The following is a 23,057-nucleotide window of genomic DNA, read 5'->3' on the forward strand; positions in this document are numbered from 1 at the left end:
CTACAAGGGGTTCTTACTGGTCTTTTGACAGTTATCGGCAGTGTGGGCATCCTTTTGGTCCTATCAGTTTACCCACTTTGGACAGCTGCTGCTTTACCTGTGGCCATTATCACCTCTTTCTTTGACGGGATTTTTTATCAACCGTTAGAGGTCCTTGTCGATAATGCCATGATTAAAATATTAGGAGATTATAAAACATTGTATGGTAAACTATACACTTTTATATTTCTATATATAAATATACATAATTCAAATATCGTTTTTAGAGAATGAGCGAGTATATGGTAAATACACGATGGTTATCATGTTGTTGGGTATTGGATGGTCCTTAGATGATGACCATGATTTTGATACGTTAATGGTAACGGTGCTTATCAGTTCAATGATACTATTTCTTCTATGTCTTTCAACTAATGTCCAACAAGATATGACTGTCTATGACCAACACGAAGAAACTGCTTCTTTTGTGAGTTATTATAAGCCCTATAGTTTGTTTCATGAGCACTTATCGCATATCTCTGAGGAATCAAGCATTGATACCACGTTGAATAATGATCTCAATAGAAAGCTAATTGGTATTCCTTATGAATTGGCTCAACAATCACCTTGTCCACCAACACAATCTGCTGCCATTGTTCTCATAAATCTGCCAACTTATTTAAGAGAAACAGATAATGACTCATCCAAAATAATAAGCAATTCATTTTTGTGTTCGATGTTTACATTAGGTGTTATCTGGGGTATGACCCAAAGCCTTTTGTTTGTTTATTTGGATAAAATGAATATTCCCATGCATACAATAGGTGCTGTAGGAAGTGTTATGATTATTACTGACTTGTTGGCACAGTTTATCACTTCGGTAAAGAAAAAAAAAAGGACTTTTTTTTTTTTTTTGAACGTTTACATAGTACGTGTTTTTAACTTCACATATACAATAGATGATCTATGAAAGTCAATTTTGGGTGATTATAGTATATAGTTTATTGATGATTAGTATGATATGTAATGCATTATGGCTTAAATCTGGTCATTTGATAACACAACTTCTAGTTATTTTTTTGCAATTTATACAAGGTAACAAATCAATGTGTGTGTGAGTGAGTGAAGAATAATAACAGATAGGTAAATTATAATATAGGTTTATCATTTCAGATAATTTGGCTGCTTGCTACCCACAAAGCAGATAACCTAATTGTATCAGAATATAAGCGGTCGATTATAAAGGGTAGTATGGCTGTCTTGTATCATAGCATAGGGCCTGCCGTGGGTGTCCTGTGGATGGCTTATTTGGTTTCTTCCAATGATTCTTATACACTTGTTTATCAATATGCAGCATGTATCACACTTATTAGTGGATTTTCAAGCTGGAACTGGATTAATTATTGCAAATTATAACATTTTTTTTTATATTAAACAATGATCAAGAAGAGAAACTCTCTCTTAATTAATATATAAGAAAAAGAAAAGATCTGCAAGTTCTTCCTTATTTTTCTCACTCCGAAAAAAAAACAAATTAAAATTTATAAAATCATTGAACCTCTATAGAAAATAGAAGGATTTTACTTCTAGGTTTAATGCTGACCATTTTATAATAATTTGTAGTCTTTTTTTTTTTCTTTAAACTTTGAAATTATATCATATCATATCATTTACAATACTCTTATTAGTTTGATTATTAAAAGTCGGAATTTTAATTATTATACTACCCTTTATGATCATATTTCACTGACTTTCTTTTCTTTTTTTTTTTTTTTTTTTTTTTTTTTTTTTTTCAATTTCTTTTCTTTACATACATACACTATATGGAAATCCCAAAAAAAGCCCATCCTATTCATCCAATCTATCAAGCAGTCTGCGAAGAACACAGTAAACAGCTTATAGCTGCCTATGCAGAAATAGGTAGTAATGAAGCTACACCTGAGCAGCAATATAAAGCTATCATTCAATTACGTACTATGGCAGATGAATTTGCTAAACGTGTACCTGTCCCCGAGACTATTACTTTCAAACAAGAGGTCTTTGGAGGGCCCAAAAACCTTAAAGTTGGTACAACTGTGTTTAAACCTTTAAATACTGAAAATGAAATATTACCAGTTATATTATATTTGTAAGTCCAAGAAAAGGAAAGAAAAAAAAAAAAAAGAGAAAGTGAAAAAAAAAAGAAACTAAATATCAAATGTATAGGCATGGTGGTGGTTGGGTATTCGGTAATGCTATAACTCATCGAAAGATTGCTACTGATCTTTGTCTAAAGACACACGCAGCTGTCATGCTTGTTGAATACAGCTTGAGCCCCGAAGTCAAATTCCCTGTTGCCAACGAACAAAGCTTTGCAGCCCTTTGTTGGCTCCGCGAGCACGGCTCATCTATCAACATCAACCCCGATCAAATTGCTGTAGTAGGTGATTCTGCAGGTGGTAACATGGCTGCTGTTGTCTCTATGATGGCTAAAGATCGTGGCATACCTAACGCTATTAAGGCACAAATCTTGATGTACCCTGCTGTTGATGCTGACTTTACTCTTTACGAGTCCTATAAGTTATATGGTGGTGGTGAATGTTATTTGTCATTAAAGGAAGCTGAGCTTTGCTCCAAGGCTTATTTACCCAAGCCAGCACTTGAATTAAACGATCGTTATGCAACACCCATTTTGGCCACTAAAGAAGATTTAATGGGTTTACCACCAGCTTTAGTTCTGACGTCTGAATGTGATATCCTACGAGATGGAGGAGAAGCCTATGTATCTAAATTAATTGAGGCAGGTGTTTACACAGTTGGTATGCGTATATTGGGCTCCATTCATGCTTTCATGACAACTCCTATACCTGATACTCCTCAATACCGTACTTGTATTAGAGTCGTCTGTGATTTCATTAAAGAACAAACAAATTTCAACCAATAAAGGAATATATTGAATAAAAGCTGATTAAAAAAAAAAAAAAAGCCAAAAAAAAAAGAAACTAAAAAACAAAATTTTTTTTTTTTTATTTAATGTGTATACATTTATTCATCATCACCAAGAAGTTCGAAAGGATTGACTATTATTAAAAAGAAGAGAAAAGAAAAAAAAAGTTAATTATACTGCTCATATATATGTATATAAGCTATATCGTAGCTTACATGTTTTCTTTTCTTTTTCCTTCTTCTTCTCCTTTTCCTTGTTTTTACGGAAGGACATGACAATATCACTTTGATTTGGAGTTCTAGTAACACCAGGAATGAATGCCATCTTGACAGGTGGCATCTTTGAAAACTGACTACCAGCTAATGCCAAAAGTGTAGTACGGTCATAAATGACACGAGTACCTAATACATAATGAAAAAAAAAAACAAAAAAAAAATAGGGATTTAGATTTCATCTCATTCAGTTGATCAATGACTTTATTTATATTTCTGTCTCTATTCATCTTTAATGCTCAAGCTCATTAAGTTTTATATACCTTGCTCTACAGCCATGATCAATAGATTACAAGAAAAAAAAAAAAAAAAAACCAAAAAAATATCCAAAAATTTTTTTATTTGAATAAATTAGCCAATCAAATAACATAAAGTTTTATTAAAATATTGCATTTGCAGCTTGACTACCCACTATCAAAAAAAAAAAAAAAAAAAAGTGATTAACATAATCGAATTAATATGAGTAAACTTACATGTTGCACCAAATCCCCATGTGGCAGCTGTCGCTACATGTCCACCAAACTTCTTTGCCATACTAGCCACTCTATCTCCTCCTTCTGATTGTTCTTGTTGTTGCTGCTGAACAATGACTGTTGTTGATGATGGCTGTCCATAAATTTGAGAAGGTGGTTGTGTAGGTGGAGGTGGTGCATAAATAGTTGTAGGTGGAGGAGGATAGCTGTAAGGCATTGTTGCTATAGTAGTGGTATTTGCAGTCATAGGAGGTTTATTAGAGGATGGTGGTATCCAAGGACGTTTAGCCTTAATAGAAGGTCTATAAAAAAAAAGGGACTATTTTAGTATCTTCAACTATTATGTATATAACATATTACTACTACATACGGTATTTTCTTAACATGATTTTGAGGAAAGATACCCGATTTGCCATGTACAGTTCCTTTCCACCAATCATCATTTACTAAATAAAATAAAGAAATCATTACTCATGTTATCTATTTAAGCATCCATTTATGTATATATATATATATATATATATACCATATTCTATCACTTCAATGATATCGCCTTGTTTAAACGATAAATCTGTTTCTGGATCCCCTTTATAATCATATAGTGCTTCTGCAGTAGCTAATGGCTCTGGTGATTTTTGACTATAGGCAGGTGGTGGTGTGGTGTTTTCTTCGATAGGTAGAACTCTATTAACTAGCTTCTCAGGTGTAGTACTGACACTACGTCTAACAGGTAATTTTGGTAAAGAAGCTGTCATCGGTAATGCCACATTAGTTGACTTACGAGTTGGTAAAGGTGGTCGTTTATCATTCGTTGTCGTTATTTGTGTTGGAAGTATGGCAAGTACCTCATTGTAAGTTTGTTGTGGTAAAAAATTATTATCTTTTAGGAATGCTAAATCTTTTAGAATAGAATCTAACATGTAATTAGCAACATGAGTAGCAGAAGAATCGACCATTCTATATAAAATGGGCTATAGGAAAAAAAAAATAAAATAAAAAAATACAAGTTGTATTTTATTTTTATAATTCCATGATGATACACAGCAAATTATTATCGGAAATTCAATTTAAATTTAGAATATATTCTTCTTGTCATGCTACAAATTATAAACCAATCGAAGTTATCAATGTAGAAGGGGAAAAGTGCAAATCAAGAAGTAGTAGTGCGATTATTATACTTTAAGTGATGTTATACCGTATATATATATTTTTTTTTTATTTGTACAGGGGGAATTTTTTTTTTCTATAAATCTACTATGTTATCGCCGCGTCATTTGTTAGAGGATATTTATTAAATTAATAAATAATTAAAAAAAAAAAATTCTATTTGTTTAGTTTTTGGATGAAATCATATTTTCAGGTCTAACCCATTGATCAAATTCTTCAGATGTTAAATAACCAAGAGACATAGCAGCCTCTTTGAGGGTTGTACCTTCCTTATGAGCTTTCTTTGCACATTGAGCAGCCTTATCATAACCAATATAGGGATTTAAAGCAGTTACTAACATTAATGATTCATTCATAATGCTGTTGATTTTATGTTCATTGGCCTTAATACCAACAACACAGTTCTTGGTAAAAGAGGTGGATGCATCTGAAAGCAAGCGAACAGATTGAATCAAGTTTTTGATCAATACAGGCTTAAAAACATTAAGCTATATGTATAAAGAATATATATAAATCATTGTTTCTCTTTCTTTCTTTCTTTCTTTTTTTCGTTTATACTAATTACCTCAAAATGTCCATTGGCACCAGCAATAGATACAGCTGTATTATTACCCATAACTTGCGCACAGACCATCGTCATTGCTTCACATTGTGTAGGGTTTACTTTACCAGGCATAATTGAAGATCCAGGTTCATTCTCAGGCAAAGATAATTCTCCAAGACCGCATCGTGGACCTGACCCCAAGAATCGAATATCATTTGCAATCTTCATAAGAGATACAGCAACTGTATTGAGTGCTCCATGAGCTTCAACGATAGCATCATGAGCAGCAAGTGCTTCAAACTTGTTAGGGGCTGTTTTGAAGGGTAAACCGGTAATCTTGGCAACAGCTTCAGCAATCTTGACATCAAAACCTTTATGAGTGTTAAGACCTGTACCAACAGCAGTACCTCCCTGTGCCAAATTGTAAAGTCGATCAAGAGATGAACGAACGCGTTCAATACCATAACTAACTTGCTGTGTGTAACCTGAAAATTCTTGTCCCAAAGTCAAAGGTGTTGCATCTTGAAGGTGAGTACGTCCAATCTTGATAATTTGGGAAAATTCTTTGGACTTGGAATCCAAGCTATCACGTAAGTTAGTAAGTGCGGGTAAAAGACGATGTGTAATCTCTACCACAGCAGCAACGTGCATAGCGGTAGGGAAACTATTGTTACCCCCAAAAAAATAAAAGAAGGGAGGGAAGATTAATACATGTTAGTTTTACTTTTAGAGTTATGTATCATTATTATTACTCCATTTACGTATCATTAGAAGATTGACTCATATTAACGTGATCATTGGGATGAACAGGTTTTTTAGAGCCAAGTTCACCACCCAAAAGTTCAATAGCACGATTAGAGATAACCTAAAACACATGACATTCATTTTTTATTTGTTACTGTTTATTTCTATGCACACACTTACTTCATTCACATTCATGCTAAATAAAACACAAGGTTAATAAATAAAATAAAATAAAATATAAACCCGATAGAACTTACTTGGTTTGCGTACCAGATCCTGTTTGCCAAACAACAAGCGGGAAATGATCAATCAAAGTACCATCAATAACCTAATAGATACGGTCAAACATTTCCCTTCCTTCCCTCCTTTACTTTTCTTTCTTTCTTTCTTAATCACTTACTTCATCAGCAGCTTTCTGAATAGCTTCACCTAATTTAGGGTCTAAACCATAGGTCATATTGACAGTTGCAGCCGCCTTCTTGACTACACCAAAGGCACGTATCAAAGCTTCGGGCATACGTTCACTCTTACCGCCAATATTGAAGTTTTGTAACGATCTTTTTTGTTTTATTTAATTAATTATCAAAATATATTTATATATATATATGTATATAAAGTCCCGGACCTCCATTATAAACTAACCTTTGTGTTTGGGCTCCCCAATATTTATCGGCAGGAACTTGAAGGTCACCAAAGGTATCACGTTCAGCACGAAATTTTTGCTATAAAGCTATGATGTTAATGGAGAAGTAAAGTGACTTATTTTGCATTTATTTACCAAAGCAATAGAGGCACTACTGAAAAGACGTGTGGAACGGTTAAAGATAACCGGATTCAGAAGTTTACTAGTACGTGAACACAACATTATTTTTCAAGATAAAAAAGAAAAAATAATGATATAAAAAAACAGGAACAAATGAATGTAATAAATATATAATAAAACACTTTTTTCCCCGCATTTTAATAAAATAGACCGGGGGGCAAATTAACGCCGATTAAAAAAAATGACATATATTTTTTATTAACATTAACAAGCAGGAAGGTATGCTCTACAAACAGGACATTCTAATTTAATCCTCATCCACTATGCAGATAGATTAGTACAAACATGAACAATCATGCTTATATATGGATTTTTTTTCTTTTATTTACCTTTTCTAGACATTCTGTATGAAATATATGATGACAAGGTGTTACCATATAATTTGTTCTTGACAACACAACGTTTAAACTCGAATGTCCATGATGCATATCAATAGGTAACATACAAATAGCACAGTCTTTATTAGCTGCTATACTTTCCTCATCTTCAGCAGTGGATAAAATTGGATGATAGTCATATGTTTGAGGTAAGTACTATAATACCAAAAAAAAATTAGCTTGTAGAAAGTCTTTTTTTTTTTTTTTTTTTTTTTTTTGATTATTTACCATTGAAGGTACAAAGAATCTTGGCCCAAATGTGTCTTGAAGAAACAAAATAAGAACTTGTAAACTCACATATATAACTAAAATCCAGATCCAATGAGTCGTTTCATGGCCAATAAAATTATCTTCATAACCATAAAAGTCTATGTCAATATATATAAAAAGTTAGCTTTTACATGTGTAGATATACACTGTTAATAAACTCTTACACAAAGGTATACATAATCGTGTAATACTCATAATTAAAACATAACGTTGACTTAATGGATGTCGACATCCTCTAAATACATTTCTAACAATTTGTGGTATCCAAAAAGAATAAAATGCAAGCCCCAATGTACCTACAATCATGTTTTGTACAAAGGCAGATCGAGTGACAGACTGATAGAATAGGAAGAGGCCCAGCAATAAGACTGCGTCTAAAGAGGATGTTAGAGAAAAGAGAAAAAGAGAACAGAACATCTTCTGTCAGGTACTTACATAGTCTGTAATAAAGAAATGTAATATCACGTTGTGGATTCTGTGATTCTTCTGTTGGTGGTCGACGTACCGTGTCATCAGGGGAGGGTGGTCGGATGGATTCAGGACGTTGAATTCTCCAGACAACAAGTAAATATCGCATACCAAATATAGAGACAAGAATAAAAGTAAAGAATGCAGCTGTAGCAAAAGGAATAAAGACATTCTCGATTACCACACCTGTTGTTAAATGCAATAAACAAAGATAACCATCCATGACAGCTTGCATAGCAATTGTCCAATAAGAGACATTTGATACACTCTAAATGTGACAAATAAATAAATATGTGATATATATGTATATATAGACCCTTACTTACAGAAGGTGTCGGTGTAAACTCCATTTGATCAATCAAGGTAAATATTTGAATAATTGCAATTAAACTAGCTATACTTGCATATGTCATAGCTTTACTATAATAATTTTCGATTTTGATACCCTTTGAATTCGAAGTAGATAATAAAAGCTGACAATTTGGAGAATACATCTCGGAAGATAATAATAATAGCGGTGGATTAATAGTAGAAATGCCTTGTGGATTTTCCAGTTCTATATTATTTGAATAAATAGCGTGCCATAATTAACTATCAAGTTAAATGTACCTTTTTCATAGTCTAATAAGTCTGATTCTTTGGTAGTAGTTGAAGGGGTTAGTTGACCAAACATTTGAAAGCTACAAGTGAAAGGCAAGTCTTCAGAATGATCTATATACTTTGGATTTAATAGTCCTATTGTTTTGTAGTTAACACTTCTATTTACCTCCATCATCAATCGACTGCCAATCCCAGTATCTTTCTTCTTTTAACTCTTCAATTCTTTTGTCTATTTGTTCATTAATAACATTTCGTGCTATAATAAATGTGTCATTAGAAGGTAACATGTGTAATAGTTCATCCAATGGAAGTGGATATCTATTTTTAAATATAAGCATATCTTGTGTGGAATATCAGTATATTTTATTTACCTGTCTGGAACAACCATTAGATAAAGTGTACCATTAGTTAAATAATGAACGCCTCCCGCCAGCAGTAATGCGCCATAATCACTTTTTTCTGCATCCTTAAATCGAAAATAACCCTATACAACATATAAGCAATCATTGCTTACATTTGACTATTATGTATATATACACATGTATACATACCTCAATATAATTCATATCATGATCAATTGTTTTGACTGCCTTTACGTTAAACGTCCATGAACCTGGTCCTTCAAAACTATAGTTATTTCTTGCTTTATTTACTTCGGTTATATTTGTAGATTGTGGTATACTAATATTTCTATTTATCCATTCGCCTATATAAATTACTAATTAGCAAGATTCAAAACAAAGCAATCTTTCTAATTACCTCGAAATATCCCTGTAATATTATGGTAATAAGATGTTTCTGGTTGCTGACCAATTGACCATAATTCTTTTAATGGTCCTTTTACTGTGTTAGGTATGGGCTACACATACAAAAAGCATTAATACACTAATTACATAATTCTACAGTTGACATTTCTTACGTATGTTATATTTTCACCGAAAGTCAAATTGTTTAGTAGACTCTTCTCATTTTCTAAGTCTTCTATCAATTCTCCCTTAGTTGGTTTTCCTACTCGAACATTGCTATTATCATCTGAAAAATTGAAAAACAATAAAGAAAACAAAAAGAGCAACATGTAAAAGGAAGACCGGTTAAGTTGTTGTCGTTGAATGAGGCGCTGTTGTTGTTGATCATCATTATCTGCTGTTGTAGGTGATGCATCCATAATTGTATAATTATAAAAAAAAAAAAAACTAGCTTAAAAAAAAAAGAGTTGTTGCTTGTATAAATTTATGTGGCTGTTTCCTTTTTTAGAGATACACTTCATCTCAAAATAGTGTCCCACTTATAAGAAAAATTTTGTTGCATTTTTTTTTTTTTTTAAAAAAAAAGTGTTATAGTGGACTTTTCATTCCTATTCACGGAATTTTAAAAACTGTTCGCTCTTGTGTTTGCTCATTTTTGGTGCAAATTCAAAAAATCATTAGTGCACAATTTGCAAGATTTAAAAACGCAACTTTAAAGGATTTATAAGATTATATTCATTTTATTTCCAATAATATCTGAGGCTGTGCCTTCTCTAAACTATGTTAATTCTATTTGAAAAAGTTCAGAATTCACCATGGCTCCGTCGTCTGTGATTTCATATATGCCCCATCTCAAGATGTCCTCGTCACTGTTACCTATAGTGAAGTAACAGTCGCCGACCCATATACAAATGAGACCGAAGTTGCATCCCCAGTTGCAAATCTGTTGTGCTATCTTTAGTGAATCAGTCTTTCGTAAAAAAATAAAAATACAATAAAAAAAAAAACCAACCATTTATAAAAATACAATTTAACAACAGTAATTGCATCATCTTATTCTGTATAATTACAGGTGCTTTAAATTGCACATCATGCCCACATTAGGTAGAATTATGTGACTGGTGTAATAGCAATATAAAAGGGGATATACATAAATAAAACTAGTGATTAAACAATGTTTGTACATAGTTGAAGGTTGCATTAACTAATTTCTTGTTGGCTGCTGAGGTTGACTGTGCCAAAGAACTTACTCCTTTTTGTTCCAACAATACTTGAAGAATACCCGTATTTTCATTGTCTTTGATCATTTCCTTGGTATTTTTAATGATTTCATTCAATTTCTTATCTGTTAACTCCATAGCAAAGTATTCATTGATATCTTTAATCTTTTTCAATCCGTTACAGCACTCGAAAACAAATGAAAAAAAAAATAATGAAATTTCTCGGCATGAATTGGCTGATGAACCCCCCCAAATCCATTGTTTGGAAGCATGTATAAAGTAAATAAAGTGGCCGGCTGCCGTAGGTTATTTTCAAATAGATTGGAGCGATAGCAAAGGTAAATGGATTTATGAGTGAATGCAAAATTCAACTGTCGGCATAAACTGGGGACGCAACTAGGGACGCAACCAAAATTAAGCACAAGCTACCATACTTTCAACAAGAGGAAATTGATAAAAATCCATATTGTGCTTGTCACACTTCTGTTTTATTTTGGCATGTCAAATTCATTGTCAAAAATGTTTTATAGTTTAAGACTATAAGAAGACAAAATAAATTGTGAGACACAGGCACAAGTGAAAATAATTTTATTAGAAAAAAAAAAACCGTGTATATATCAAAGAGTTATCTATTCTTCTTGTACAAACTATCTGGCTATTTATACTTTTCTTGGCAGCTATAGATGATATTTATAGATACTATTTCATTAGTGTTGTGTTAAATATTGACCTCTTTATGATATTATCAACAGTCATGATCTGGTATTATATTTGACATATCGTTAATTCAATATGGGCCTAATTTGCAGGTTTTACGTTTAATGATTACATAATTTATGTTTAATATGATGATAATATTGTTTATACAACATTATTGTGTAATTAATATTCAACATTTATGTTTTATTGTATCTTTATATTATGTAAAAATACAACAATGAGGACTTGAACAGAACATTATTTGGAGTTTATCAGCAACACATTAGATGTCCTTGACAAGTGTGATATAAAGGGTTGTTATCTGATCATGGATAATGTGTCAATCCACAAGTCTGAGCTCATCCGCAGCTTGATTGAAAGTAGAGGATACGAGTGTGTTTACTTGTCGCTTTACTCTCCCTTCTTGAGCCTCATAGGAGAGTTTTGGTCAAAGATGAAGTTTGGTATTCACCATGAAGAGCTCAGTGAGAAGGATCAGCTCACTCCATACATAATGGATTCAATAAAGAAAATGAGTCCTGCTGACTATGAAGAGTGGATTTGCCATTATGTGTACTTTTATTATAATGATTGCTTATGCTCTTCAATCAAATTTTTTTTTCCTTTATGCTGATGATTTTTTAAGTTTACTTCTCTTTTACACCAGAAATAAGCAAAATCGCGTTTTAATTAATAAATAAGTGCTAACTCAATCACCACACATAAAGATAAATGGTGATTAAAGTTTCGCATAATTGGAAGGAAAACCCCACTATCTTAAGATAAAATATACGTATGTATATTCCAAATTTAGAAACTCTAGTATCTTTAGAACAGTAGCTAGGTTAATTTTAAGGTTTTGTGGGTCAATTTTATCACCCACTGCATAATTATTGAGTAAATAGCCACTTTTTAAGAGACATCCAAACTTGGTAGCTATAGTCATCTTTAGTTAATTTTTTTTTTGACATCCTTCGGATTAAGGAAATATTGACTACTTTGAATTGTTTCCAAAATACAATCCAACAGTCTTATAGTCAGCCATTTTTTACGTCCTTCATTAAACATATATTGTCAAGCAGATAAGACATCTAACCATAAAGAGATACAATCTTCTTGTAAATGTATTCTCATTCTTCTTGCAGACTGATTGATATGCTGCTTGGTACTCATTTGTGCTTATTTACATAGTGGCCACGTAGTTTCTCTCCATTATATTTGTTTGCTAGATCTAAAATACCAGACAAACCGGAACTCATTCTTTTTCTTTCTGAAGGTGTCAATTTTTTCATCCACCACGTATTTTTACATGTAATTTCTCGCCATGCTTAAAAACGGTTTCTTTTTTTTTTCTGTTTATTATCATCATGTTATTTAGAGTCTATCACTATTGTACACAGTATATATTTGACTTAATTCTCGCACAAATAATAATAATAATAATAAAAAGCTTTGTAAAATATATATTTGCTCTTTTGAGATATCAGTTCTGGTAACAGAAGAGTAAATTAAAAACGGTTGTATATATTATATAGTTGCTGCTTACTTCAAAGGAAGAGGCAATGCTATAACTTACACTTTATTCTATGAGAAATATATATAAATGAGCTACATATTGCGCATTTTTAACATCATGCTTTAATTAGTTTATGCATTATACCTTCGCCTATCTTTTTAACTTGTTCAAACTGCTAAGATACCATTTATATTTCCATAGTTTACAATTGATAGTATTTAAGACGTCAATAGGTCAAGCGTTGATTGTCAACCAAAGCTTTTATGGTAAAACAGACAATAATAATTATGAAGACTTATTTAGTGCACAAAACTTATACTTCTTTAGAATCCTGTGCAGTATATCGTAACACCTTACTTCGTTTCCTTTTTTTTTTTTTTTTTTTTTTTTTTTTTACGTATTGGCATTGATCATTGAAAGAGGTCAAGAAAAGATATTTTTACATATAAAGTATTTGGTCAAGTTTTGCAAAGAAGTAACATACTTAGTTAACGAAAGAGAGAGAGAGAGAGAGAAAAGGCAATATTATCAACATATACTACATCAAATAATAAAGTTTTGATGACACGCATTAAGCAACTAAAAAAGTCGGATATTGAAGTTTTTTTTCTTTCTTTTTTTTTTTTTTTTTTTTTTTTTTTTTTTTTTTTTTTTTTTTCTGGTCTTTACGTAGCGTTTTGCTTTTCTTTTTTCCTCAATCAATCAAATATGGATCCTAATGATTTCCGTCGTAGTGCTTATAAAGAACGTAGTCGTTTTAAACCTGAAGAGATAAGAAGAAGACGAGAAAATGCTCAAGTTGAGATTAGAAAACAAAAAAAGGAAGAAAATTTAGCTAAAAGAAGAAACTTCAACGCGCAAATGCTATCTCAAGACTCAGACGATGAATTAGAGGCACAAGATGCAAGGGTAAATATTAGATGATTATAATGCATATTAAACTAATATATTTTCTTGTATAGCTCATGGCCGATTTACCCTTTATGGTTCAAAACATATATTCTACTGATCCTGCAATGCAGCTTCAAACAACAACACAATTCAGAAAACTTTTATCAAAGGAGGAGAATCCTCCCATTAAAGAAGTTATTCAATGTGGTGTTGTACCTCGTTTTGTGGAATTCCTTAGATCACAGGATAGTCAATTACAGGTAAGGTCTATGACGTGTATATATTCTTAAAAATAAAATAAAATAAATAATTATTTCTAAAATAGTTTGAAGCTGCTTGGGCATTAACTAATATTGCTTCTGGTTCTCCTGATCAAACTGAAGCTGTTATTAAAGCAGGTGCTGTTCCTTACTTTATAGAATTATTAAGTAGTCCTGTTATGGATGTCAAAGAACAAGTAAGTAGCATAATGTATATCAATGTAATGCAAAAAATATATATTTAATTTATTTATTTATTTATTTTTTGTTTTAGGCTGTTTGGGCTTTAGGTAATATTGCAGGTGATAGCCCAAAATGTCGTGACTATGTATTAGAAACAGGTGCACTCCCTCCTTTATTAGCTATATTTGAAGACAGTTCCAAATTATCTCTTATTCGTAATGCAACTTGGACTTTATCTAATTTCTGTAGAGGAAAGAATCCTCAACCTAACTGGAGATTGGTAAAAAAAATAAAAAGAAAAAAAAATCCTATAATAATAATTAATTAACAATTTAAACATAGATTGCACCAGCTTTAAATGTTCTATCTCAATTGATCAATTCAACTGATGAAGAAATCTTGATAGATACCTGTTGGGCCATTTCCTACTTGTCGGATGGACCTAACGACCGTATCCAAGCAGTGATTGAATCTAATGTTTGTAGTCGACTTGTTGAGCTATTAAGTCATCCTTCTACAACTGTTCAAACACCTGCTTTAAGATCTGTTGGTAATATCGTCACGGGTGACGATCATCAGACCCAAATGATAATTAACGCTGGTGCCCTGGGAGCTCTGATGAGTCTCTTAAGCAGTCCTAAAGAGACGATTCGAAAGGAAACTTGTTGGACATTATCAAATATTACTGCAGGCAATACAAGTCAAATCCAAGCTGTTATTGATAATGGATTGATCGGACCCCTTATTCAAGTGTTGGCTCGAGGTGACATGAAGTCACGTAAAGAAGCCTGTTGGGCTATCTGTAATGCAACCTCTGGTGGACTCAATAAGCCAGAACAAATTAAATTCTTAGTAAACGAGGGGTGTATTAAACCACTTTGTGATATGTTGGCTACTCTAGACAATAAAGTGATTTTGGTAGCACTTGATGGCTTAGATAATATATTAAAGGTTGGAGAAATGGAGAAGATGAATACAATGGATGGATTAAACCCTTATGGTTTATCAATTGAAGAATGCGGTGGGGTTGAATATATTCATGCTTTACAACACCATGATAATGTTGATATCTATAAAAAGTCATACCAATTGATTGATAAATACTTTAGTGATGAAGATGATCAAGATACTGCTATGGTGCCTGATACTGATCCAAATCAAACCTTCATGTTTCAACAAGAACAAGCTCCTCAAGGTGGATTTAATTTTTAAGACAAAAATTATTGGTTTTTTTTTCTTTTCTTTTTTTTTCTTTTTTTTTTTTTCTTCTTTCTCTCTCTCTTTAAAGTCTTATTACTATTGCCTTCTTCTCTGTGATTATATAAATAAATTATATGTTTTAACTGACGAAATTTAAACGTGGATACTATTGAAAAAGAACACAAAACATTCATATCTTGAAAATATAAAGGAAAAAGATGAAACATATTGTTTTTCTTTTAAAATAGCCTACAGAACTTGATTTACTAACAACAAATACATGTATAAAATATTTTAAAACCCATTAAGAGCACATATCGTATTGCTTGTGTCAGATATAAAAAAAAAAAAGTGAAAAAAAAAAACTTATTGATAGTCGAAAGGGAAAAGGGTAGGATATAGAAGGGAAAAATAAACAGGGAACTATATCTTCAAATACTAGATTAATTACTGTATAATCAATTGATCAAGTCAGTACCAATAAAAGGGGAGGAGAGATAGAGAGAGAGAGAGAGAGAGAAAGGATTCCAATAGAGATTTTTACCATGATGAAGGTAATCCAAGTTCAAAAAAAAAAAGTATACTACATATTTGTCGGGCCAATGAATAATCTATGCAGGTGTAAGTGAGACTGTTTCGCGCAAAAGGTGGTTATTTTACGTTTGTTAAGAAAGTGATTGAGTAGAAAAGATAGAGGATCAACCATGGTGGCAGGTATTTGTAATCAGTGGTGCATATTTAAACAGACAGTAGCATGAGGCTGAGTGAAGCTTATGATTAAGACGGGGGAAAAGACATGGCATTCAAATACCCACCAGACAACCAACTCAAGACACCAGTGTAAAGCACAACTACATCTCAGCCTTGAGTTATAAGAAAACCAAAGAATAGAGTGAATGGTAGGTGCTGGACAACCCAGGTGGATAAAAAAAGATCGAATGAGATGAGTAGAATTGTTAATTTAGGAGAGTTTCGACAAATAGATTGAAAGGCATTGTGTGCACATAATGGTTGTTTGGAGAGTTTATATCATTGAAAAGCTATTGGCTAAAGTGCGCCGGTTGTAGGCATGAAGCTGAATGAATAGGTGTTGGATGGTAAAACTTCAATCAAGACATCATTAAACATGTTTTATAGCAAAGAAGGTAAAGCAGGTTAGAGCACTAAACTTAATACCTATAAATGAGTCTTGATATAATTCTCTTCTGTGATTATTTCATCAAATATTATCACTTATCATTCTTTATTCACGAAAAAAAAATATATAAATACTCTGATATTAATTACACTACTTTAATACTTAATTTTAATAAAGCTTATTAACAAGTCTCAGCGTACTTCTTTTTTCTCCTTTCTCTTTATCTTACCTTTTTTATTTTTTAATTGCCTGTAAACCACAGCATGTACTATATAATCCAATAATTGAAATAACAGTGAAAAGACGTGGATTGTTTTATTGGACATAATAATTAATTATATTGCATATTTAATTATTCTATACAGAACAAGACTTCAAAAATGGTCAGGTACTTAGCATAGAAGGAAAAGGAAAGAAATCAAGTTTTATCTCAGCATCTATAACCTTTTAAAAAGGAAATATATATATGTATATATATAGACTATACATATACAGTCTTTATTCCTTTCAACATACGTATATCTTCTCTTTATGTATAGGCACTACCGCATGGTAAAATGTATTACATCAAGCGTATATAATCTTTAATTACTTATTTATGTACGTGTTTAAGCTATTTAATAATATGCATTTGATCTACTAATCGTTTTCATTTAGTAGCTCTACTTGATTTATATATATACATATGTATTAAAATTAGTTATCTCTATCTTCTTCTTTATTGAAATCCATTGAAAAGAAAAAAAAAGGGGCAAATATACAACCTACTTTAACTTCTTAATCATATTCGCTTATTTATCCTCACATGATGATGTATCTTTAAAGCAAACAAATATGCATCATGAATTGGCGTGCCTTTAAAAAAAAAGTGAGACAAAAAGTTTTAATTTAATATAAAATATACTTACATACATCTTTAACGGAAAAGGAATAATATTCCCCACAATAATAAAAGGCAGTTAAATTTATATGCTCAATATAAAATATTTGTGTAAATCTATATATACATACATACATACATACATACATACACACATACACACACATTTATATATTTGTATACACTGTTTGTTCATAGCCTTACACTTCCTCTCCTGAGTGACTGTCACAAAAAAATTTTCAGGGATTTTAGAAATTAATAAATTGCACTCTCTCCTTCGTTGTCAACTTTTAAATTTATATCTTTTATTCGTTATACCATTTAAATACCAACCTTATATATAAAAAGATATTATATAATGCTTAACAACAACTTATCAAAGCCTACACAAAATCAAAAGCTTCAATACCATCAATTTAAAAAACCAGAACCTGTAATTGCTCATCGACCTCAACAACAAAAACTTGAATATGATTTAGTTAGACACCATGTTGAACATCCTAAGCCTAATAGCATTCCTAATAACAAAATAATCAATAAAACTTTTAACAGTACTGTCAGTAGTGCTATTAGTAATAACATTAACCACGTTAATCATACTAATAACAAGAGCCAAGAAAATAATGCTAGTAACAGAATACCTAACACTGATTACCTTAAGCTTACACCAGTAGAAATTATGAATAGAAAAAAATTATTTGCTTCATTTAGTTTCTACTTGGATAACTTGGACTCAAAAGTTGAACAAAAAATAGAAAGAGGAATAAAGTTACTTGGAGCAGTATAGTATTAATATATATTTTTTCTATTCTAATTCGTTTTTTAAAATTAACCATATTGTTTATATAGAAACGCGAAGCCTTCTTTTCTAATAAATGTACACATCTCATTACAAATAAATCTATCCCATCTCAACCTAATATGCTTCAAAGAGATTATATGCAAAAAATAAATGCCCAGTAAGTACTTATTATTACAGCATAAGCTTATTTTTTTATTTTATTTTATTTTTTATTTTCATCTACTAATAAGTACTGTTTAAATATAGGCCTGAGAATAATGAAACTCAAACAAAAGTAAATATTTTTATTATAATTTTTATATCACATAATAATGACCATTCAAATTTTATTATTTAATAGACATTGAATGAAGTTCCCAATACCCCTCGAGATACCCTAATTGAGAACGCTCTTCAATGGAAAATTGTTTTATGGAGTGAAGAAGGTAATAAAAGAAGAAAGAGAAGAATAAGAAAAACTGTTACAAACAAAACTATAATATACTAAATATATATATATGATTACCATAGTTATGTTAAAAACCTTAGAATTCTTTGTAAGAGTTAACTTGGGTAGAAAAGAAGTACGCGATAAACGAGCATTAGGAAAAGCTCTTCAAGAAGAAAAACTCTATGGTCCATCAACTGGTGCTCAACATGCTATTCAAGCAAGAAAACCAGTGTTTGTTCCTTTTACAGGCCATTACCTTATAGTCGAGGATTCACAGCAAATCTATCGTCCACCTGTTTGTAAACAATTTACAAAGGAAATATTTAACGACGAGAATAGGCCCGCTGAATATCCATGGCCTTGTATGAAACCCACCTATAAACATCGTTCACCTTTTGGTAGAAGAATTCGTACAAAAGATGACATGAATGCTAATGACCAAAATAAGCAACTAGATAATCAACCACAACATACTCATCAGCTATCTAATCAAATACTACAAGAACAGCAATTACATAATCCAATACACCAAAATAATGAATCACATAATCAAATACCTCAAGTCAGTCAGCAATTAAAGGAGCAGGCTCCTTATCCTACTGAACAGCCCAATAAGTTAGCCATTGTAAATATGTGTGAGCAAGCTCAAGCCAAGAGCAATATTGAACACACAGATAATGAAACCGAAAGATTAATGATTGTTGGAAGGGATATTCAACCTTTTGGTACAACTACAACTATAACCACAACAAATGTACCCACTACTACTACTACTACAGCAACAACAACAACAGCAGCAGCAGCAGCAGCAGGTATAGCTTTAGGCGTTAAAGAGGAATCTAAAGATGTTTCTGTTGTTAAAAAATTAGGAAAACGTATGTTTGAGACAGTAGCACAGCAACAAGAGCAACAGGAACAGCAGCATCCACAAAAGAAGCAAAAGATGGAAGATAAAAACGACGCGCATTTTTGTGAAAACTGTAATGTGATGTTCCATGATCAAGAAAAGGTAACACGCTATATAGATGTCTACATTTAAAGTATTTCAATCTAACTAAGCATACGTATTCATTTATTTAAAAATAGCATGAGCGAGAAGAAATGCATCAAGCTTTTGTTAAAGACCAACATAATTTTAATCAACTTGATAGTGTATTAGAGAGTGTACGTCGAGTGTATAGAGAACCACTACCGCCCCATTTAAGAAACTTTGTCGATCCTAATGTTGACGGCAATAATGTAAAATTCCATCCCCCTACACGACCAAAAGCTTCCATATTAAAAATAGAGTTTGTTTCTTAGTTATTTTTAACAACACTATTTATTTTATTTTATTGGTAAATTTGTACCTGAAAATTAAATTTTTTAGTTCTTTCATTGGTAATAAAAGTGGAAATATTTTTCTTTTCTGCCAATAAAAACACACACACACACACATTTGTATATATTCATATACATGTATCTTTTTTTCGTGTTTTAGAAAAAAAAAAAAGTCGCGTACATAAAACAGACGCTATCATACATCAGGAAATAATAATAATAAAAAAAAAGAAAAGTGTACAAGTACAACTATTTTGGTAGGAAAGTTAAAGCTACAACACTATAAAGCTAGCGATTGTTTTGGAGTTATGATACTATACTTATTATGAACAGTAACTCTACTAGACATTAACGGTTACCAAAGAATAATTTGGCTCATAATGTACAAGACCTGTCTTTAGAAAATATATAATTTTCTGTATATACATGTGTTGATCGATTTGTGAACTGTTCTCCTCACAAGATAATTCACTCTAAAATATTGAATAAAGATATTGTTCAATTGATCTCGGAATAATAATAATAATAATAGTAATAATGAAAAAAATGTAGACATATGGGCTGATATTGATACATAACTAATTGTATGTGGACCTGATAGGTAATCAATTAATCACCTGTCCTTCTTATGAATAATACTATTTTTCTTTTTTCCCCTACAAATACATGTAAAAAAAAGCTTCCAAAGTAAGCACTATTTATTCTATATGTTAATATAACCCGACAACTAACATATTAGAATCAGCATACCGAATCAACACAGCAGATACTTGTACACTATTTCTATGCATTGAATAAGCTTTACGTAGCTTTTTTTTTTCTTTATGATTTTACTTGTCATTGCAACAACTAAAAATCCGCTATGCATTATTTCTAAATGTAATTTTTTCGTAATCATGGACAATTCAAAGCTATTTATAGTAGCAAACCGAGTTCTACTCGAAAATCTTTTTTAAACGCATATACACAAAAGGGATGCAATTTAATGTTCAATAGAGATAATAATACACAGCTTTTGATTGGATTGCAAAATTATCATTCATTAACACTACTGTTAATAAGCTGAGTTAATTTGATGATCCATTTTTAATTTTCAAGCAAAAGAAAAAAAAAGTTTATAAATATTACAAATCCTTGAATAAAAAGCAGATTTCAAGGATATGAAACATGATTGCACATAATTAAGCTCGAATAATTTTTATTTGACAGGCACATTTATTTAGTTATAGATCAACAGTTCGTTGCAATGAAAAATATATTTAAAAGCAACAAAAGATTCCCTTCCTTCCCCCCCTTTTTTTTTAATTGAACTGAATGCATTTATATATATGAAGAATAATGTGAGTTATTATTAATATATATATATTTTTTTGTATACTTGTTCAAACTATGTTATCAGCTATTCAAAAGACGAAAAGTGAAACAATTTACCTGTATTATTATAAAAAGAAAATTTTTCTAAATATGGATATTAATTTTTTTTTGTATCACAGAACGCAGGGGGAACATGTACCTCATCAGTTGTCGTGAATGTTATGTCATAAATTTTTGATTATGATTGGATATTAAAATGTGTACCTTATCAGTTTTTTTTTTAGATAACTAAAAAAAAAAAAAAAAAAAAAGATATATTTCTCTGTTATGTAAATATTTATGCATATATATATATATAAAGCAAAGTAGCTTCAATGAAAGAAAAGTTTTATATTAATTCTATTACATCCCTATCTCTTTCTTTTCCTTGTACAATTTAATTAATTATATTTAAAAGAAATGATAGAATATAAGAAATTTATTTTAGCATGTGCTCTTTTATTATTCATAAATCAACCCGACTATGTCTCTGCAGAAGGTAGTAATATATATGTGTTAGTAGTCATTTTATATAACACATTTCTAACTACATACATATTATTTATTTTACTTTCTAGGTGTTGCCATAGGCAATGCAGACGAGTGTGAGGGTCATCCTGTTGAAGACTATCATTTGGGCATTCGAATAGGCTCTATCTTTATCATTATGGTTACTAGCGCGTTAGGAACATATGCTCCTATTGTCTTACACAGAGTTAGCCCTTATGAACATGGTGGCCCTCGTGATTGGATCTTGACCGTAGGAAAATTTTGTAAGTTTTTTTTTTTTTTTTTTTTTTTTTTTTTTTCATTTTCCTTTTCCATAAAAAAAAAGAAAAAGAAAAAAAAAGTATATTAACGTTATATTAGTTGGTACAGGAATCATTTTAGCAACTGCATTTGTTCATATGCTTCCTAGAGGCTTTAGAAACTTTTACAGTCCTTGTTTAACTGCAGGCTGGCTTTCTTATGGTGCCTTTGCTGGTATCTTTTGTATGATTTCCTCATTTGGTCTTCAATTATTAGAAATTGCATCTGTATCTCATATGAACAAATATATCAAAAGAAAACGAGATGCTGAAATGGGTCAATCTATAAATGAATTTAATGAAAAGGTTCCTACTAGTAATGAAAAACAAATCAGTCACTCACATATGGGTGATACTCATGCTCATGCTCATAGTGCCTTTTTGGATGGTGAAGACTCTTATAAACATCTCGGAACTTATATTCTCGAACTAGGTATTGCTATTCATTCTATTTTAATTGGAATTGCCATGGCTAATACGGGCAATGATACCTTTATTACTTTATTAATTGCACTTGTCTTCCATCAGGTATAAAATAAAGTTAAATTAAACAAAAAAGAAAAAAAATACTCATATCTATTTTTACATAGTTCTTTGAAGGTATGGCTTTAGGTACACGTTTAAATGAGATTCCTTTCAAGACTTGGTACAAACCTATTGCTTTGGGATTTTTGTATATTTGGATGACGCCCATCGGTATTGCAATTGGTGTTGGGCTTCATAGTACCTTTAATTCAAATTCCTTTTCATCTGTCCTCTCTTCGGCCATCTTGGACTCCCTATCAGCAGGTATTTTGCTTTATAATGCCTATGTTTCTCTTATGAGCATGGAAATGAGTCATAATACTGCCTTCCATCAAGAATCCACAGGCCGTAAAACTATTTGTTTCCTCTCAATGTACATTGGAGCTGGTATCATGTCATTGATCGGAAAGTGGTGTTAATGATAATAGTATAACATATTTTA

General features: G+C 31.4%; 10 protein-coding genes across 10 annotated transcripts; 5 read left to right on the forward strand and 5 right to left on the reverse strand.

Annotated features, from left to right (window-relative positions):
* The first annotated feature begins 182 nt into the window (after window positions 1–182).
* On the forward strand, window positions 183–1,597 carry BX663DRAFT_527656 (uncharacterized protein). Its single transcript, XM_051530064.1, has 3 exons — window positions 183–859; window positions 939–1,074; window positions 1,139–1,597. The coding sequence occupies exons 1-3, from the start codon at window positions 296–298 to the stop codon at window positions 1,393–1,395; spliced, it is 957 nt and encodes a 318-aa protein (XP_051377584.1). The 5' UTR covers window positions 183–295; the 3' UTR covers window positions 1,396–1,597.
* A 358-nt stretch (window positions 1,598–1,955) lies between these two features.
* On the forward strand, window positions 1,956–2,902 carry BX663DRAFT_444694 (Alpha/Beta hydrolase protein; the record flags this gene model as incomplete). The annotated part of the gene is made up of 2 exons (XM_051523636.1): window positions 1,956–2,107; window positions 2,185–2,902. The coding sequence occupies 2 exons, from the start codon at window positions 1,956–1,958 to the stop codon at window positions 2,900–2,902; spliced, it is 870 nt and encodes a 289-aa protein (XP_051377585.1).
* A 54-nt stretch (window positions 2,903–2,956) lies between these two features.
* Window positions 2,957–3,461, reverse strand: BX663DRAFT_565364 (uncharacterized protein). The gene is made up of 3 exons (XM_051532079.1): window positions 3,441–3,461; window positions 3,121–3,306; window positions 2,957–3,038 (listed from the first exon to the last, which is right to left on the reverse strand). The coding sequence occupies exons 1-3, from the start codon at window positions 3,454–3,456 to the stop codon at window positions 3,004–3,006; spliced, it is 237 nt and encodes a 78-aa protein (XP_051377586.1). The 5' UTR covers window positions 3,457–3,461; the 3' UTR covers window positions 2,957–3,003.
* Window positions 3,462–3,470: 9 nt separating this feature from the next.
* BX663DRAFT_527662 (SH3 domain-containing protein) lies at window positions 3,471–4,638 on the reverse strand. The gene is made up of 4 exons (XM_051530065.1): window positions 4,177–4,638; window positions 4,021–4,096; window positions 3,651–3,952; window positions 3,471–3,588 (listed from the first exon to the last, which is right to left on the reverse strand). The coding sequence occupies exons 1-4, from the start codon at window positions 4,604–4,606 to the stop codon at window positions 3,557–3,559; spliced, it is 840 nt and encodes a 279-aa protein (XP_051377587.1). The 5' UTR covers window positions 4,607–4,638; the 3' UTR covers window positions 3,471–3,556.
* A 343-nt stretch (window positions 4,639–4,981) lies between these two features.
* BX663DRAFT_444679 (fumarate hydratase) lies at window positions 4,982–6,970 on the reverse strand (the record flags this gene model as incomplete). The annotated part of the gene is made up of 8 exons (XM_051523634.1): window positions 4,982–5,305; window positions 5,383–6,025; window positions 6,123–6,226; window positions 6,286–6,301; window positions 6,363–6,433; window positions 6,506–6,662; window positions 6,748–6,827; window positions 6,884–6,970. The coding sequence occupies 8 exons, from the start codon at window positions 6,968–6,970 to the stop codon at window positions 4,982–4,984; spliced, it is 1,482 nt and encodes a 493-aa protein (XP_051377588.1).
* Window positions 6,971–7,132: 162 nt separating this feature from the next.
* On the reverse strand, window positions 7,133–9,808 carry BX663DRAFT_556558 (uncharacterized protein; the record flags this gene model as incomplete). The annotated part of the gene is made up of 12 exons (XM_051531726.1): window positions 7,133–7,189; window positions 7,258–7,461; window positions 7,534–7,673; window positions 7,740–7,949; window positions 8,011–8,311; window positions 8,370–8,599; window positions 8,653–8,754; window positions 8,810–8,961; window positions 9,015–9,127; window positions 9,195–9,349; window positions 9,403–9,502; window positions 9,563–9,808. The coding sequence occupies 12 exons, from the start codon at window positions 9,806–9,808 to the stop codon at window positions 7,133–7,135; spliced, it is 2,010 nt and encodes a 669-aa protein (XP_051377589.1).
* Window positions 9,809–9,976: 168 nt separating this feature from the next.
* Window positions 9,977–10,579, reverse strand: BX663DRAFT_527673 (uncharacterized protein; the record flags this gene model as incomplete). The annotated part of the gene is made up of 1 exon (XM_051530066.1): window positions 9,977–10,579. A coding segment is annotated over exon 1 (232 nt), but the record flags the coding sequence as incomplete, so codon positions are not given.
* A 2,903-nt stretch (window positions 10,580–13,482) lies between these two features.
* Window positions 13,483–15,462, forward strand: BX663DRAFT_565368 (armadillo-type protein). Its single transcript, XM_051532080.1, has 5 exons — window positions 13,483–13,733; window positions 13,787–13,975; window positions 14,041–14,172; window positions 14,250–14,438; window positions 14,501–15,462. Exons 1-5 carry the CDS (start codon window positions 13,533–13,535, stop codon window positions 15,368–15,370), a joined length of 1,581 nt encoding a protein of 526 aa, XP_051377591.1. The 5' UTR covers window positions 13,483–13,532; the 3' UTR covers window positions 15,371–15,462.
* A 2,216-nt stretch (window positions 15,463–17,678) lies between these two features.
* BX663DRAFT_565369 (uncharacterized protein) lies at window positions 17,679–20,043 on the forward strand. The gene is made up of 6 exons (XM_051532081.1): window positions 17,679–18,157; window positions 18,226–18,335; window positions 18,425–18,452; window positions 18,519–18,603; window positions 18,689–19,617; window positions 19,695–20,043. Exons 1-6 carry the CDS (start codon window positions 17,735–17,737, stop codon window positions 19,908–19,910), a joined length of 1,791 nt encoding a protein of 596 aa, XP_051377592.1. The 5' UTR covers window positions 17,679–17,734; the 3' UTR covers window positions 19,911–20,043.
* Window positions 20,044–21,599: 1,556 nt separating this feature from the next.
* BX663DRAFT_527682 (Zinc/iron permease) lies at window positions 21,600–23,041 on the forward strand. Its single transcript, XM_051530067.1, has 4 exons — window positions 21,600–21,780; window positions 21,860–22,054; window positions 22,152–22,618; window positions 22,681–23,041. Exons 1-4 carry the CDS (start codon window positions 21,702–21,704, stop codon window positions 23,032–23,034), a joined length of 1,095 nt encoding a protein of 364 aa, XP_051377593.1. The 5' UTR covers window positions 21,600–21,701; the 3' UTR covers window positions 23,035–23,041.
* The last annotated feature ends 16 nt before the right edge of the window (window positions 23,042–23,057 follow it).

Source organism: Cokeromyces recurvatus (assembly GCF_025118155.1).
Source record: "Cokeromyces recurvatus strain NRRL 2243 chromosome Unknown BX663scaffold_53, whole genome shotgun sequence".
NCBI classification, from domain to species: domain Eukaryota; kingdom Fungi; phylum Mucoromycota; class Mucoromycetes; order Mucorales; family Mucoraceae; genus Cokeromyces; species Cokeromyces recurvatus.